General features: G+C 47.7%; 2 protein-coding genes across 3 annotated transcripts; both read right to left on the reverse strand.

The window, feature by feature from the left end:
- Positions 1–37: 37 nt before the first annotated feature.
- On the reverse strand, positions 38–9429 carry wdr36 (WD repeat domain 36). The gene is made up of 22 exons (XM_040197365.2): positions 9136–9429; positions 8664–8691; positions 8468–8568; positions 7153–7270; positions 6935–7067; positions 6703–6757; positions 6390–6522; positions 6112–6287; positions 5914–6034; positions 5620–5685; positions 5365–5454; positions 4735–4877; positions 3980–4097; positions 3724–3889; positions 3309–3417; positions 3136–3215; positions 2874–2981; positions 2560–2791; positions 2234–2353; positions 924–1002; positions 309–496; positions 38–224 (listed from the first exon to the last, which is right to left on the reverse strand). The coding sequence occupies exons 1-22, from the start codon at positions 9280–9282 to the stop codon at positions 75–77; spliced, it is 2661 nt and encodes an 886-aa protein (XP_040053299.1). The 5' UTR covers positions 9283–9429; the 3' UTR covers positions 38–74.
- Positions 9430–10214: 785 nt separating this feature from the next.
- On the reverse strand, positions 10215–14114 carry slc25a46 (solute carrier family 25 member 46). 2 transcript variants are annotated; one of them, XM_040197449.2, is made up of 8 exons: positions 13508–14114; positions 13167–13209; positions 12836–12893; positions 12505–12582; positions 12200–12300; positions 11896–11952; positions 11743–11800; positions 10215–11578 (listed from the first exon to the last, which is right to left on the reverse strand). In XM_040197449.2, exons 1-8 carry the CDS (start codon positions 13776–13778, stop codon positions 10982–10984), a joined length of 1263 nt encoding a protein of 420 aa, XP_040053383.1. In that variant the 5' UTR covers positions 13779–14114; the 3' UTR covers positions 10215–10981. The 2 variants fall into 2 exon arrangements, with proteins under 2 accessions (XP_040053383.1, XP_040053384.2); XM_040197450.2 differs by having other exon boundaries at positions 13167–13204; positions 13508–14004.
- Between the last annotated feature and the right edge of the window lie 67 nt (positions 14115–14181).

Consider the following 14181-nt stretch of genomic DNA (forward strand, 5'->3'; position numbering starts at 1 on the left):
ACTAAAGGGTTGAATAAAATCACTTAGATGCAGAGAAGAAGGAACAACTCTTTAATCAATATCTGTTTTTTTAATCACAGCAGAGCACTTTTGGCGTATGACAACAGACACAGCGATTGGTCGAAAGATGCGCGTAGCTCCGCCCACCCTGCCTCCAAACGGGAGGAAAGGCGGAGCAATGCTGCCATGGCAACAGAGTCCTGGGACACCGTCCGGAGATGGAGCTGAAGAATAATAAAACAACGTTAAGTACAACAATGGAAGACAGAAGCATCGGCAAACTGTATGCTGTGTTCGGATTGGCCAACCTTCAGGAAGAGCGCCAGGTAAGCTTGGGCAAGGTCAAAGTCCCGCCCACTGGACAACATGCTGTCAATCATGTGAATGAAGGCAAGTGGGAGGCTGCTGGCTCCGCCCCCCTCTGATGTCAGACAGGTGATCTCGACAGAGAGCGCTGCCGGCCCACAATCCTTCAGGAGACGCACGGGGCGATCGACTGATGGGAGTGTTATTGATTATTACACACTTCACACAAGTTTTTATTCTTAAACTAAATTTTATCCACAATAAAATCCAATTTAAAGACAAGAACGATTTATCTATATTAAAATATTTATCGAAAAACATTTAATGTAATAAACAGGGTGAGAAGTTATTATTATTTTTACTTTATAAATAACCTCCCTAGAAAAACATTTGAATCTACTAAATTTAACTTGAGAAGTGTTGAATTGAGAAAAATCTAAATCATGAAAATCTATTTGAAAAAACATTAAATACCAAAAACATTTTGGGAAATGAAAGAAAAAACTTAAAAAGATAAAAAAATATATATATATTAACTATTTTTTGGTTGAAGAAAGTATTAAATAATAAAAACGTGTAAACTAATATTCTTTTTCATCGTTGAAACTGAGACTCACACGATCCAGATTGAAGAGCTGACTCCAGATCAGAACTGAACTCTGACCTGTGAGACATCAGACCCCCCAGGAGCTTCGACTGAAACAACAACAACAACCATTTATTATTATTGTTGTTTACAGACTTAGAAACAAAGGGCCATTGCATTAAGCCGGGATATTCAGGTTATCCTGGAAGAATTTAGTTTTGACTTGGTTGCACGAAAGCAGCTTGAATTAAACCCAGCAAAGTGTCCATCACAGGTCTGCTGATGCACCAGTAGTTCATCACCATGGTCATCATCAGACCAGGTTAACAGCCGGGCCGGTCAGACCGGTCAAGAAGATAAAAAACACCTATTTACCAGCATGCAACATGTTTTTATATTTTATCTTTTTTGTTCAGTCTTGTTTGTTATGTATGAACATTAATTCTAGAAATATATGACAGTTTATAGAGAACTTTTCTGTAAATAGATATTTTTAAATCCTTCCGCATTCAGTCTGCCAGGCTTTTCTCTGTTTAATTACAGCTGCCGTTTTTTTGTCATATTAGAGGCTTCACCTGCTCATAAGTTTCCATCAGTTGCTGCTCAGCGGGTTAAAAACGTGCCGCGCGCGTCTCCTCCATCTGTGCATCAGCAGACCTGTGACGGACACCGTGGTCTACTTAAGAAAGCCGTGGACGTGCACTGATCCCAGATGTGTGCACCTGGATTGACTTAACTCCTCCTTCTCATCCCGGCTCAGCAAGCGATTAAGATCGAACTAAAGGCGCTGGCATGTTTCTGCAACTGCGTCTGCGGCTTTTTGCGCAGTCGTGTCGACGCACTGGTTTTACTTCCTGGTTGTAAAGTCTTGCGTGTGTTGCAGAGCGATTCACCTCCAGAACAACCGGTGGAGTCACGTGTTTTGTTGAAGATGACCTGGAGAGTCACGTCTTTGGTTTGTTTATTTACTCAGACGTTTGTGGAGATCTCCCTCCATGAATCAGAGGCCATCCGGCATCCTTATAGTCCGCCAATGACGGCTTGTACAAGTGCTCATATTAACGCATTTCTTCCCACAAAAGCTCTTCAATCTGATTGATTTCTCTTCAAAAATCTTCCTTTTAAAACGTGATATTGCGCTATGAAACCGTAAATGTGAGACTCTGTAAAGGACGTAGTCAGCAGACCAATCACAGCTAGTCTAAAATGGGTCTACGCACCCAAGAAGGGGTAAAAACAGCTATAAACTGGGCTTTAGTCAAGCTGCTTTTCACTTATTCTGGATTTCTTTATTCCACTTTTGTGCAAAACCCCTCAGGATTTGACAAACTGAAGCTCTACCTTGGTTTCCTGCTCGGTTACCGCGGGCGACGTAAATCGAGGCGTGAGACCAGGAAGCGTCGGCAGGAAGAAGGGAGCAGCAGCCGGAGCAGCAGGAGGCGCGACGGGTTTATTCCTCCTCTGGAAACGACAACCATGATTGTTTAAATAAACATTTTAAATCTGAACTGTAAATCATATAATGTGTAGATCTAATGAAAATTATTTATACATATACACATATATAACATTGTATTAATTATTAAGATTAAATTAATCTAATGAGCACTTTTCATACGTAACCGTTTATAGCCAGATTTAACCACATTTCATATGAAGCCAATGACCTTTATGACGTCCAGGTGAAGCAGACTTTTCCATCTCGACTCCGGCAGCAGAGACAGCGTCACAAGCTCCGCCCCCAACTGTTCGGCTGACTTGTACTCATCATCAGCATCCTCTGATGTCACTTCCTGTCCCGAATCATCCACCACGACCCCTGGAAGCGTCACCTCAACTGGTTGGTAGTCAGCCGGGAGAGGGCGGAGCCCAACAGGCCCACACAGACTTTTATTGGTCCTGAGGGAGGAAAGCTGCACTGTGATTGGCTGCTTGAGAAGATCAGCTGACAGAAACACACAGATCGGTGATTGGCTCTGACCAGAGGTAAACTCCCAGACTGTCGACGTGAGCCGTCGCCAGGAAGTCTCCAGTCGGCGACAAAGACACGCCCACCGGCGCCATGGCAACCAGGAAGCAGTCGACGAGACTGAGGAAGGAGAAGCATTAATATTATTTAAATGTAATTATGTGAAATAATAAAAATGCGTCAGCTAGTTTATTTGGTTTAGAATGCAACTTTAAGTGTGTGTTTAATGATTGAGTGGTTTATGTGAAAGCCAAGTGGACTGTTCCATTCTCACAATCCGGAGGGGAGATCCCAGGTGCGAATGGTGCAGTCCATCGCCACGGTAATCAGCCAGCGACCATCAGGGCTGAACGTCTGAGGAAGAAACATAAGATACATATAGAACGCTGTTAAATGGTCTGTTAGCATGCTAGCTTATATTAGCTGTGTTAGCTCTCCAGCACCCACCATGTCGGTGATGTTGCTGCGGTGACCGGCAAACTTCCTGACGATCCGTCTGGTTTCTATGTCGACCACCAGCAGTGTGAAGTCATCCAGCGCTAATGCTAACATCCCGCTAACATAAAACAGAAAAACATTAGCTACATGTCTGTGTAGCATTGGGCCAACCGTCCTGTCTCTGCGTGACATCATGATAACTATCAGCTTCCTGTGTCTGTGACATCATGCTAACTATCAGCTTCCTGTGTCTGTGACATCATGCTAACTATCAGCTTCCTGTCTCTCTGTGACATCATGCGTTAGCATATTAGCTTCCTGTCTCTCTGTGATATCATGCTAACTATTAGCTTCCTTTGTCTGTGACATCATGCTAACTATTAGCTTCCTGTCTCTCTGTAACATCATGCTAACTATTAGCTACCTGTCTTTGTGTAGCATCATGCTAGCTGGTGCAGAATGTAGCTTCAGCTGCTCTTCCTGTTTCCTACTCTTGAAGCGCCAGAATTTGAGCAGCCAATCAGAGCCTGCGGTCAGCGTGAGCTGATTTAGAGCGTCCGTGGCAACGCCTCGCACCGCCCCGCTGTGAGCTGCAGCAGAAGGTGGAGAGGGAGGGGGCGGGGTTAATGATAGACAGAGACACAGCATCGACAGAGGAAGATGAGAGCAACTGAACGCACCTTTCTCCTCGTTGCCATAGCAACCGCGGTGCTGGCCGGACTGCAGGTTGTAGACGTCGACGCGGCCGCATGACAAGCCAATCACAGCAAAGTTACCACAGGAAGTGATGTCGACAGCCTGGGGACAGAGACAGGAGCTGATTTCAGGACAGCTTCCAACAGTCTGGACGAGTTCACAGAGGCTGTAACCTCGTACATCTGTTCCATCATCCACCAGGGTGAGTTTCAACTACGACAAACCTGGTTCACAGCGGAACTCAGAACACTACGTCTGCAGAAGGATCAGGCCTTTAGGAGCGGGGACAAAGACTTGTACACAGAGGCACAATCCAAGTTTAGCAAGGCGGTGAGACGCTGAACGTCTGAGAAACTCCAACAGTTCACAAACACCTCACCAACTACAAGCCAACCGACTCCATGAATGACCTCCGCCTGCAGACAAGCTCAATGAGTTCTACTGCAGATTTGATAGACAGCGTTCTGACTCCATCCCCCTCTGCTCTTCATGCACACGTCACTTTCTGTTCGCTGGTGCACTTTATTTTCAACTTTAACTTAAACTTTTATTCCTTAATTTTAAACTAACACAGCATAATATTTTATTTTATTCCTCGTGCACTGTTGTCTCGTCGTCTATTGTCTGCTGTCACGCACCAACCGCCAAGTCACATTCCGTGTATGTGACATATTATGGCAATAAATGTTTCCTGACTCCTGAGGAAGTTACGTGAGTCGCAGGTGAGAAAGCACGTTACCGTGGCGATGCTGGTCCGGCGAGCCGCCGGCGGCTGCAGATGATGAGCTCCCATCGTGCAGCGCTGGTAGTTCCACGTGGTGGTTGCTAGGCAACCGCGATGACACGCGACGATGCCATCCCAGTCTGCCTGGCGAGCGGCAGCTATCGGCCAATCAGAGGGAAGAGGACATATTAAAAACAAGGTTCTTTTCATTGACTGTATAGAAAGCACCAGTAGGTACGTTGATGGGAGGGAACCCAGGTAGAAGGTGGGGGGCGGAGCTACTTCAGACTCTAAAAGACTAACAAATTGTACTTATAACGCCACTTATCTTTAGCAAACTGTAAATTAAAGATACAAACAAGAAATTGCCCGTTCTTGTTGTATCTTTATGGTTGAATGCACTTAACGTAAGTCGCTAAATGAGGTGATGAGGACGTCATAGGCGAGCCGGGGGAAAGGAAGCCAACAGCTGACGGAGCGACAGTGTGGGCGGGTGATTAACTGGCGATGGTTGAGCTTGGTGGAGGCACGGGGAAAGGCTGTGATGGAAATTAATACCGATTCACACGGCCACTAATTTTGCTTTACGGCACCACCGTAAATGGGATCACGGCGAGGAGCCTGACGGTGTCGAGTCTGCCTCACCGGAGGAGAACGCCGTGATGGCGGGAAGACGCAGCGCCTCGTAGGTCAACCCCTTCTTCTTCTTCTGCTCCTTCTTCTTGTTGATGGAGCCTAGAACGGACAAAGGAGCGCTGTGATCTGGATTCAAGCAACGCGACACTCTGACATCTGATTGGTCCAGAGGCGCTTCGTCCATTCAGCAGCTAAAATAAACTGATTGCTGTTGTTGCCGCCGATACAAGTTCCGTCTTCATTGAACGAGTCGGCTGAACTCACCGTGACCCAAGTTCTTGTTGAAGCGCTCGTGTACGGAGGAGAAACTCTGCAGCGTCCCGTCCTGACCTGCAAAACACACGCATTTATGATCCGTTATGACCGCTTTTAAAATATACAATATGTCAACAATCCAGAAAACATCATTGAAATTGGACATTTTGTTTAATAATTTAAATTAAGTTAATAAGAAAATTAAATCTAAAAGTTGAACGAGAAATAATTTTTCGTAAAAATAAAGATGATAAAATAGACTGATTACGATTACTGACCCTCGGACAAACCATATTTACTTACCGGCGCTGAGGATGTTTTTCCCGTCGTTGCCGTGGTGATGGATGGTGGAGGGCGGGGCACTGTGGCCTTGACGACTGCGTAGCAACCGGGGTGACCCCCCCTCCTGGTCAAATATCCACACCTGAGGAGAAAAATGAAACCGTTCTGAGTACCTGTCCGTCAATCTTTATCGGCGTTTATTAGAATAAACGATCTGACCTTGATGGCGTTGTCGGCGCCGTTGGTGATCAGCAGCGGCTCTCCCTGCAGGAAGGTTGCCGCGGCTACGGCAGTTCTGTGGGCGTGTCTGTGCTGAGTGAGCAGCTGCCGGCGTTCTAGATCCCAGAATGCAATGTGGCCCTGAGGACTGCCGGACGCCACGATGGGGGGCCCGTCTGAGGGACACAGAGTAGCAACAGGTTGTGGTTAAAATAATTATAATATTAATTATTATTATAGTATCCGATGATTTAGAATCTCCGCTCACTAAACTCCACCTGTTCTGAAAGCGAGCGAGCTGATTGGTCCCCAGTCCTGCGTGAAGCTCATCAGCGTCTCGTCCAATCGGATGTTATGAATGACGATGCGTCCCGTCGCCGTGCCGACGCCGACCACGTCGACCGCAGGACTCTGGGAAATGAAGTTATTCAGCAAATGTTTTTATTAAACATATTCCAGTTAGCAATATTCTTAAACTTTCATGGATTTCATGAACTGTTTTTTTATCAAAACTGAAATGTATTCATAGGGCATTCAAATGTTTTTAAAAACACAGAAAGTTTCAATCATTCGAGTTGGTGAGAAACCGACCTGCTGCAGAACCGTGACTCCAGCAGACCAGCCGGGGAACGTGAACAACAACTTACTGGAAAAACAACCACATATTTGAACAACTCCTTCATACATTATTAATGTGTTGACCAGACGCGTTGAGATTTGAATAAATAACGAATCAAAAACAATAAATCCGTTGCACAAGTGGCTCTCATGAAGCGTGACTTCAGACCTGTTAGCCTGGAAGCTAACGAGCTAACGCACTCACCTGGTCTTGATGTTCCAGAGCTGCAGTGCACCCTGGGAGCTTCCCAGCAGCACCTTGTTCAGGTAGGTGCTGGGATGCATCATGGCCGACACGTCAAAGGTGGCGGGGTCAAAGTGCAGCCGCAAGTAGACGTCTGAGAGAGATAGCAAGGCATGATGGGTAATAAGAGGGGGAGGGGATAGAAACTGGAGGGAACTTGTGAAGCCCCGCCCCCTTACCTCCTCCCTGAACGTCCCACACGATGAAATCGCCGCCACCGTCAACCGAGATCAGCTGATCCCCGAGAGGAAGCAGCAGACGCACTTCCTGTTTGTGTCCATGGTAACACATCACCACCTGCACGCAGAGCAAAATGGCTCAAATACTTCAAAACAAATAAAAACTAAGTGTTTGTAAAAGATGGAGGTGGGTTGGGAGTCTGCTCATCCCGTCTACATGTGTTCTGTGGCGTATGACCGGGTCCCCGAGAGAGACTGTGGGAGGTGCTGCGGGAGTACGGGGTGAGGGGGTCCTTGCTTGGGGCCACCAATCCTCGTACGCCCAAAGCGAGCGCTGTGTTCGGGTGGTCGGCAGTAAGTCGGAGGCGTTTCCGGTGGGGGTCGGCCTTCGCCAGGGCTGCGCCTTGTCACCAATCTTGTTTGTGGTCTTCATGGACAGGATATCGAGGCGTAGTCGGGGGGAGGAGGGTCTGCAGTTCGGGGGGCTGCGGATCTCATCGCTGCTTTTTGCAGATGATGTGGTCCTGATGGCATCTTCCGTCTGTGACCTCCAACTCTCACTGGAGCGTTCCGCAGTCGAGTGTGAATCGGTCGGGATGAGGATCAGCACCTCTAAATCTGAGGCCATGGTTCTCAGCAGGAAACCGATGGATTGCCTACTCCAGGTAGGGAATGTGTCCTTACCCCAAGTGAAGGAGTTCAAGTACCTCGGGGTCTTGTTCACGAGTGAGGGGAAGATGGAGTGTGAGTTTGGGTGGAGAATCGGAGCAGCGGGGGCGGTGTTGCACTCGCTTTTCAGCTTTAGAGCTGAGCCGGAAGCCAAAGATCTACCGGTCAATCTTCGTTCCTACCCTCACCTATGGTCATGAAGGACGGGTCATGACCCAAAGAACTAGGTCACGGGTACAAGCGGCCGAAATGGGTTTCCTCAGGAGAGTGGCTGGCGTCTCCCTTAGGGATCGGGTGTGAAGCTCAGCCATTCGCGAGGAGCTCGGAGTTGAGCCGCTGCTCCTTTGCGTCGAAAGGAGCCAGTTGAGGTGGTTTGGGCATCTGGTGAGGATGCCCCCTGGGCGCCTCCCTAGGGAGGTGTTCCAAGCACGGCCAGCTAGGAAGAGGCCCCGGGGAAGACCCAGGACCAGGTGGAGAGATTATATCTCTGCACTGGCCTGGGAACGCCTTGGATCCCCCAGTCAGAGCTGGTGGATGTGGGAAAGGGAAGTTTGGGTCCCCTGCTGGAGCTGTTGCCCCCGCGACCCGACCCCGGATAAGCGGTTGAAGATGGATGGATGGTGTTTTTAAAATAAAGTTATCTCACCTCTTTGTTGCGAGCAAAGGCACTGATGAGGCGCCCGGCGGCGGCGAACACCAGCATCCTGTCTGCGGCCACACAGCTGATGTCATCTGATAGGCTGTTACCTAGGAAACAACCACGTTACATCACAACACAGCAGCCAATCAGAGAGCAGAACCTTCATAGGGAATTGGGTTTAAATCTATTGAGATGTACTCACTGACAGCAACGATGCCGAGCCGGTTCACCTGAAGGACATCAATACACCCATCAGTCAATATGCCGATCAATCGATACATCAATACACCCATCAGTCAATATGCCGATCAATCGATACATCAATACACCCATCAGTCAATATGCCGATCAATCGATACATCAATACACCCATCAGTCAATATGCCGATCAATCGATACATCAATACACCCATCAGTCAATATGCCGATCAATCGATACATCAATACACCCATCAGTCAATATGCCGATCAATCGATACATCAATACACCCATCAGTCAATATGCCGATCAATCGATACATCAATACACCAGTCAGTCAACACACACACGCGCACACACACACACACGCGCGCGCACACACACACGCGCGCGCACACGCACACACGCACGCACACGCTCTCTCGCGCGCGCACACACACACACACACACGCACACGCGCGCTCGCGGTACTCACGTTGTACGTGTGGAAACACTGACCGACCGAAGTCACCACGTAGAACTCGCGGTGCTTCTTGTGGTAGCGGAGCGCGTGCGGCACGTGGTTGGAATAAAGACCCAGAACCCGGAAGCCGGAGAACAAAGAGCTGCCGCCGGCCGGCATGTCCGCTAGTAACGGAGGGCTTTACCGAACAAACACGACCCGCAACCAACAGACCAAACAAACCGGGGACACGGGGCTGAACCGAGAGAGAACACATGGGGGAGCGCCGGTTAACTGGGCTCGACTGTAAACAACGATCGCCAAGAGGAAGGTTCCGCTCTCAAGACGAAGGTTCCGCTTTGAGCAGGAAAACAGAAAATAAGTTCATTATACATATTTATTTGATCTAAACTGGGTAGTGATGAATTATCTTAAAATAAGTATGTTATTTCATGGGACTCATTTAAATAACAAACGTGAAGGAAATATAATATAATAAAATGATGGGGTCGTCGTGGTGCAGGGGTTAGAGAAGGTGAGCTGGAAGCACAAGGTCGGTGGTTCAAGTCCAGGCTGCCCTGGAGTGTCCCTGAGCAAGACACCTGACCCCTAATTGCTCCCTGGGCAAAATGTGAAAAAGCCACAGGTTTAAAGTGTAAAGTAAGTGACCTGTGATGTAATGTAACATAATCGTAAATAACATTGGAATTACAGACATTCTGCAGGGCAGGTTCTCAAACCAAAACAAAAGGGCACCCATCGCCAAAATGATTCATTAACTACAATACTAATTAAATAAAAACATTTTATTAACAAACTAACTCAAATTGATTAAATAACAGGCAGAATAACAAAAACAGACAAAACCGTCTAACTCAAAACACATTTGGGTGGAATTGATGACAGAAAGTAATTTTTATTCTTAGATATTGATGATTAAAGAAAGCATTGGACTTTTCTCATCCGGGGCATAAGGGCAGGTGCTTGAGCACCATGGCGGTCTACCTGTGTCTACCTGTGCACGTGCCTGTATGGACCATAGATTCATCTTAAAAGATGAAATATGGTTTATTGAACTTATTTTGGAAATAAATTGACCCAGAAGAATCATCTCCACTGAGAACATTTTGTTTTATTTCAAGTGAAAGTTCAAGTTTAGATTTTATTTTTCAGGGGGCACAAAGTGCAACATTTAAACATTTACAACAAACAATAGAACAAAACATGAATAAGTGCCGACTCGGTCATTTTAAAAAGACGAAACACTTGAATAACTTTCATTTAATTCAAATGTTTCAAAAAACTTAATATCAATAATAATATCAATTGAATTGCAGACATTTTGAAATAATAATAAACACCTTCACCTTCCCCAATTAAACTGATTCATTTCTTCTTCATTAACGTTATTGGATTATATTTGGATATTTATAGGTCACATATAGCCTCTAATAGATTTTCCATTTTTACAATTTCATACAAATAAAAATGGCTTCACATTTTCAAATGAGCTGATGCTGTTTGAATGTGTCTCAGTACATGTGGAACAGGAAGTGATACGGTTTCCACGGCAACACACACATCCACAACGTCTGGTCTGAAGTGACATCAGGACGAGTCCACATGAGAATCTGGTGGATCTATTTATATTTTGATGAAGCTAGGCTAACCGTCCCCCCCGCTTCTTTGTGCTAAGCTAGGCTTAACGTGACGCAATATGACGGGCTGGCAGGAAAGAGCCACTGAACGAGGCGAAGTGGAGTCGTTATATCAATAATACGGCACGTTGTCACAACAGCTTTTTAACATCTTTCTTGTTGAAGACAAACTGAGAATTTCTTTACTTTGGAAGTGAAGCTGCGTCTCCATGGTAACGCCTCTAGCTGGCCCCGCCCTCCAGCAGGAGCAGTCTCAGCAGCGTCCTGGCGGCGGCGAGCAGCGCTCCGTGCAGCGCGTACTGCGTCGTCAGCGCCCCGAAGCCGCGGTAGAACCCGGCGGCGCCCTCCTTGCGCCGGATGGCGTGGAGGCAGTCGCGGAAGCCGTCGTACTGCGTGTTGACGGGCAGCACCAGCGGACTGCCCACGTTGCCCCCGGCGACCACGCCGTCAGTGGCGTCGATGATGGTGCGCGTGCCCTGCAGGCCGAGGCGGTGCAGCGCCGTCTCCAGGGGGAACAGCAAGACGTCGGCCGCCAGAGACCCCGCCCACGCCGCGGCCAGCTCGGGGAAGTAGGCGTCCAGCGGGTTGGACGGGTTGGCGCGCTGCTTCCCGCGGCGCTGATGGAACCACAGCGCTGCCCGCTGGACGGAGGCGGCGACGGCGTAGCGCAGGATGGCGTGCAGCGCGGCGGGAAGCAGCAGCGAGCCGAGAGGAAGCAGCCGGTGGCTGTGAGGAGCGCCGACGCCCAGCAGCCGGGTCAGACCCTCACGCACGCAGTCCAGCAGCCCGGACGACGACTCGTCACGCACGATCTCGCTCTGGGGAGAGGTCGACGCATTGTTAGGCGCTAATGATGAAAGGTCACATGGTAAAAACAGCTGGGTAATGCATGTCGTCATGGTAACGGTGCTGCAGCGGACATGAAAGCGTGAAAAGGATTCTGTGCAACAACGTTTTTCTCGTTGGAATAATCAATAATCACCTGGACGGTCTCGATGAGGCTGGCGCAGTAGAACGGAAGCGCCACGACGGCTGTTAACCTGCGGGCGAGAGACACAAACACAGAGAGAGAGACTTTCATTCAGTGGAAGAAGTTCCTGAGATAAAGTAGAAGTACTAGAAGAAGTGGACGGACCCTTTAAGCAGTAAATGTCCAGCCAGCTGTTTCCAGCTCCAGCTGTGAGGAAGCTCCCTGCAGAGACAAAATACTACAATGAGACTACTGTAATACTACGTGTTACTACAACGACACTACGTGTCACTACAACGACACTACGTGTCACTACAACGACACTACGTGTCACTACAACGACACTACGTGTCACTACAACGACACTACGTGTCACTACAACGACACTACGTGTCACTACAACGACACTACGTGTCACTACAACGACACTACGTGTTAGTGCACGACGCCACAGACTGCGGGTAGTTACCGTGGTAACGGTGTGAACTCGCTCATGACGCCCTCGGCTCCGAGTGTGATGCCGTGAACGATGAAGGTGCTGCCCATCCCCTTCCAGAGAGCCTTCAGACCCTGACAACAACAACAACAACAACAACACATGCTCACTGACACATTCCCAGCTCAGATTCTATTAAAACTACTGATTATTCAATTTATATTGGTCATTGTTATTTCAATTTGAATATTTCCTTGATAACACATATTTGTAACAATGTGTTATTAATGTAAATGGTCTTTTCTTGAGGCAGAGCCGATGTTTCTGGGTGTGGGTACCTGAGCCTTGGTGATGCTGTACATCACGGCCACGGCGCTGAAGGGAGTCAGGTGGTAACAGCGGGCGTGGTAGTTCACCTGAGACAGCCAATCAGAGGGCACGAACCGCACTGACATCACAAACGATTTAGTCATGCGTTTAACTTTGTGTTTAAAGTCCAATACTTATTTTCTTTAGAATTACACTTAAAAAAAGAGCAAATATAATAATAATGAATAAATCATTAATATTTTACATCTCAGCAGATGAGATTACATTTAGCTGATGAGACTCAGATTTTGGTTATTGGTAAATTATTGATAAGTTATTGATAAGAACGAGAGACGATACTTGACACTGTCTGCGGAAGACGATGCAGGGATGAGCGAGGACGTTCTCAGTGAACAGGCTGCAGACAGACAGGGACGGGGACACAGGGACGGGGACACAGGGACGGGGACACAGGCAGTGAGAGGTTTAATTAGAGACAGTTATTTTGAAATTAATTGATTTACAAATTGATTTACAGAAAGAAGCTCCACACTAGTTAAGAACTGATGATGATGATTGACAGCTCTGTAATGTATTCAGTGTATTCAGACGGTAAGACATTTAATAAACGACTATTCTTAAAATGAATCAAACAAAATATAATCAGTATTAGTAAGAATCTTTCTCAAACCTAACGAGTCCGATTCCGAATCCGGCAAATCGATTGAGCTGCTCTGCAAGAAACAACACACAGGTTCATGTGATACGATCAATAACACACACAAAGGGGAGAAGTTGAAGTAATATATGAAAGAATAAAACTTAGATGCTTCTTGCTGACATGTTAGCTAGTTAGACACCTGCTGTTAGCTATGTAGCCGTTAGCTTGTTACGGTCACTTCCCATTGTAGGATTAGCCTGCTAACTAGCTAACGTTAGAGTTGTATATTCAGCCGTTAGACTGCTGCCATGATTAGCTAACTTTTCTCAAGCTGCTAGCTAACAATTCTCGGTTCCACCACACCGACTCACCGGCAGGCGGTACGCCGGGCTGCGGTGCATCCCAGCCCGCGGCACCTCCGGGATCTCCACGCTCTCCCAGCGGGTCGTCATGCTGAGGTGTCCGCTCTCCGTGGTGCAGGTTGCGGCTGCCGGGGATGTCCGGCGGCGTGCTGACCCAGTGGTGGTGCTGCAGCTCCGCAGGGCCTCCGGCGCTTCTGACCGGGTAGCTCGCTCCGTAGAGCGGGTCGTCGCGGCCGCGGTAGCCGAGCCCGTCGAAGCTGTCCGGCCGCCTGGAGGCCATCAGAGGGTCGGTGCGCGGGACGAACAGCGGAAGGACCGTGACTAAGATCCGGTAGACGGATATCAGAGCTCATTCACGTCCCGGTATAATAACCGGAGGAATGGTTTAATGGAGGAATATTCGCCCCGATTGATTTGACCCACAGCAAAACAACATCCACCTGTCAACTGGAAGCTCTTCTTCTTTACTTCCGGCCGACTGGTGGTTACAGCTCGTTACTGCCGCCAACTGCTCAGAAGAACAACAGCACCGGAAGTCTGTAACGTAACATAACGTCAAATAATGTAATAAAGTACTCAGATATTTAAACTATTAACACCAACATTTGAAATACTCAAAGTAAAGTTACACATTTTAATAAGATGTCAACAAAGGGACCCTGGTGGGACGGGACACTACCACG

This window comes from Gasterosteus aculeatus, chromosome 14, assembly GCF_964276395.1.
Source record: "Gasterosteus aculeatus chromosome 14, fGasAcu3.hap1.1, whole genome shotgun sequence".
In the NCBI taxonomy this organism is placed as follows: Eukaryota; Metazoa; Chordata; class Actinopteri; order Perciformes; family Gasterosteidae; genus Gasterosteus; species Gasterosteus aculeatus.

Coding starts and splice junctions, on each gene's coding strand:
- slc25a46 (XM_040197449.2), bottom strand. CDS start 13,778: ATGGCCTCCAGGCGGCCGGACAGCTTCGACGGGCTCGGCTACCGCGGC. Junction 12,894..13,166: donor TTCGGAATCGGACTCGTTAG/GTTTGAGAAAGA, acceptor GTCTGTCTGCAG/CCTGTTCACTGAGAACGTCC. Junction 12,583..12,835: donor TCTTCCGCAGACAGTGTCAA/GTATCGTCTCTC, acceptor TGGCTGTCTCAG/GTGAACTACCACGCCCGCTG.
- wdr36 (XM_040197365.2), bottom strand. CDS start 9,282: ATGCCGGCCGGCGGCAGCTCTTTGTTCTCCGGCTTCCGGGTTCTGGGT. Junction 8,569..8,663: donor GCTCGGCATCGTTGCTGTCA/GTGAGTACATCT, acceptor GTTGTTTCCTAG/GTAACAGCCTATCAGATGAC. Junction 497..923: donor AGCTCTTCAATCTGGATCGT/GTGAGTCTCAGT, acceptor CACTCCCATCAG/TCGATCGCCCCGTGCGTCTC.